The sequence below is a fragment of the Aplysia californica genome, unplaced genomic scaffold (assembly GCF_000002075.1).
Source record: "Aplysia californica isolate F4 #8 unplaced genomic scaffold, AplCal3.0 scaffold00354, whole genome shotgun sequence".
NCBI lineage: Eukaryota > Metazoa > Mollusca > Gastropoda > Aplysiida > Aplysiidae > Aplysia > Aplysia californica.
In genome coordinates, this window is record NW_004797624.1 from 111,001 (window position 1) to 113,694 (window position 2,694).

General features: G+C 35.1%; 1 protein-coding gene across 1 annotated transcript in view; it reads left to right on the forward strand.

Moving 5' to 3' along the window:
* Positions 1-352: 352 nt before the first annotated feature.
* Positions 353-2,694, forward strand: part of LOC101848899 (thioredoxin domain-containing protein 16) — a gene marked incomplete at its 5' end in the record, with an annotated part of 27,505 nt that continues 25,163 nt past the window's right edge. The window contains 3 exon segments of the mRNA XM_005103010.3: positions 353-581; positions 1,523-1,605; positions 2,197-2,273. Of these exon segments, the coding sequence (XP_005103067.1) occupies positions 416-581; positions 1,523-1,605; positions 2,197-2,273 (326 nt within the window).

The window sequence follows — 2,694 nt, forward strand, 5'->3', positions numbered from 1 at the left end:
TATGGGCTGAGTACTTTAACAAATTAAAAAAATATCTAATGCCAGCTGTCAGTCATTTTAGAGCACAAAAAAAATTTCCTGTTTAAGAATATAAGTCAATTAAAGTTAAGATAGTCACTGCTCACATATAGAGAAGTTGGACATATTCTTGTTGAATTGTAAAGGAAATTATATTATGCTTAAATTTTTTTTCTCCGAATATCTTGATTTGTTTTTCTAATGAATTTTTTCTTTCCTTTACAGCTGACAGTTTTCATCAGTGTGATACCAGTACAGATGTGTTATGCTTTTAGGATTTTTTTTTCTATTACTCTTATGATTTAAAAACTGTCTTCTTTAATTTTCTTCACAGGGATTTTGAGGATTTCTTCCAAGATCATCTTCATCATAATCTCTACCAGTTCACCAAGCAAACATGCATCTCCTATTGACAGTTCTGGCAATTGCATTACTTAGTTGCTTAGTGGTGTCAAATCCAGAGGTGTTAAAATCCTTCAAACACGCTGCTGTCATAAGTGGGGAGAAGCTACAGGAACTCAAAAGTTCTCCGTCTGTCACAGTTGTGTATTATTTTACAAAAGGTACGTGAATAAAGGGGGTGCTGTAGTAGGTAGGTACTATGTCTGTTCATGAAACTGTATTTGGATGAGTACTTTATGTATTGTTCTTTCTCTATTGCTAATTAATATTTTCGTTTTAGTTTGAGTAAATGTTGATATTCTTTCAAGTTTCTTTTTGTCATCATGTTCCTTGGTACTTTGTTTGATACGATGATGAAAATGACTCGCAGCTTTCTAAATCTTTTCTAGAGTCTTTGTCTTTGGTATAATAGTGCTTTTTGATATTGCACATGGAAGATGCCACTCAGTCTGGGTTGGCTCTCAGGGTTTTTGAAGCAGCCAAACTCCTAAATTATCTAAGTTTTGTCCCATGGGACATCACATTTACCATGTATGGTAGAAATCTGTAAATACTGGATTTCATTTACATGACCATACTGGTCTGAGGTCAGATCTTACAGTTGAAGAGATTTGTAGAATGAACTGTTTTTGAGGCATCATTGGAAAATCAAGGGCTCGTTGAAATCATGAAATCAAAGGGACAATAAAAAAAAATTCCTCTTTTTGGTTCAATACCATTTACATCCATTTAAAAACACATTTCCACATTGATTTTATAGTAATATGTTAACCAAGGGCACAAAATGTAGATTTGCAGTTTCCAAGGACATGCTTTGGAAATCACCAAAACTTTGGTGACCATTTTCTCACAAATTTTACCTCTGACACCAGACGATCATCACCTCCTTCAATCGCAAATAATAATATCTCGACTTCTATTCAAGATAAGTGGGTATTTTTTGTTGTTTTCATCAAAAGCAAGACAAATGAAAATGTTTTAAGACTCCATATACCCGAAAATTGACAAGCGACTGATTCCACCGTATGTTGACACGTTTGTTTACCATATGGTGTGATGGCAAGTTCTCAGTCTCTCTCTCTCTCTCTCTCTCTCTTTGCAGATTTGCCAAGGTACAAACTGTTCTACTCTGAATATGACAAGTCTGCTAAGTACCTTGAAGCTTACAATGTGAAGTTGGCAGTGGTAAGTGAAGAGGCAAAGCAAAAGTACCTGGACGCTCTCTTTGTGTTTGACAGTTTTGAAGAGATACATTATGTTACGTTTTTATTTTCCAGAACGCAAGATTGTGTTGTAGAGTGCCGAATATTATAGTCTTTTCATGTCCTCGGTACTTCTAACTCCCTCTAGCACGCAGAGGCTTCATTAGCCTCTTGTACCATCATCAGGGGACATACTATTTTATAGACCAATGCTATGCAAACCCCATTGTAATTGTCTGTTGTGGAAGAACATTGTGTTGTCTTTGAGATATGATGTGTATTTCTCGAATTTATTTATTTTTATTTTATTTCAGTGGTTGAAATTTAAGTATTTTGCTCTAATCGAAATGCAGTGCTGCTTCTTTATATATTTGAAAATCCCTGTTATAATGGTATGTTCTGTTGTGTTGTTTTTTTTCCCATGACAATGTAAACAAAAAAAAAATAACTGTAAAAATTTGCCACATTGTTATTGAAGAACTTTTGTCATATTGCTTTCAATTAATTTAGCCTTTCTTTGTTTTGAGTGTTCTGATTGCAATATTGAATATTGCTTTTGTCTTTCACATTTCAGTTTGACTGCACTGCAGATGGTCCAAAAGATCCAATGTGTGACAAGGACAGAGTCGAAAGAAATGTTTACACTTATCAGTGAGTTTCCGTATTACTGCTTGACCTTTTAAAAAAAAATCAGGATTGTTTCTCAATGTTTTTTCTTTCCACACAGTGTTGTTTAGATTTGCTATTTTTTTAGTATATAAGATTATGTCTGGTTTTTCTGAGAACGGATTAGGGTAACCAAAACCTTGTTGATAGAGCTGGAGAAAACTGTAAAGTGCATAGAGCATGTTGTACGGTGTGGATCAGTTATGTGCTATGTTGATACAATTCATCTTCTCCTTCCTCTTTTTTTTTCCTTCTCCTCCTCCTCATCCTCCTCCTCCCCCCTCCTCCTCCTTCTTTCCTCCTCCTTCTTCTTCTTGTTCTACTTTTACTTGTTCTTGTTGTTCTTGTCCTTGTTCTTGTTGTTGTTGTTCTTCTTCTTCTGATCTTCCTCCTCCTCCTCCTCCTC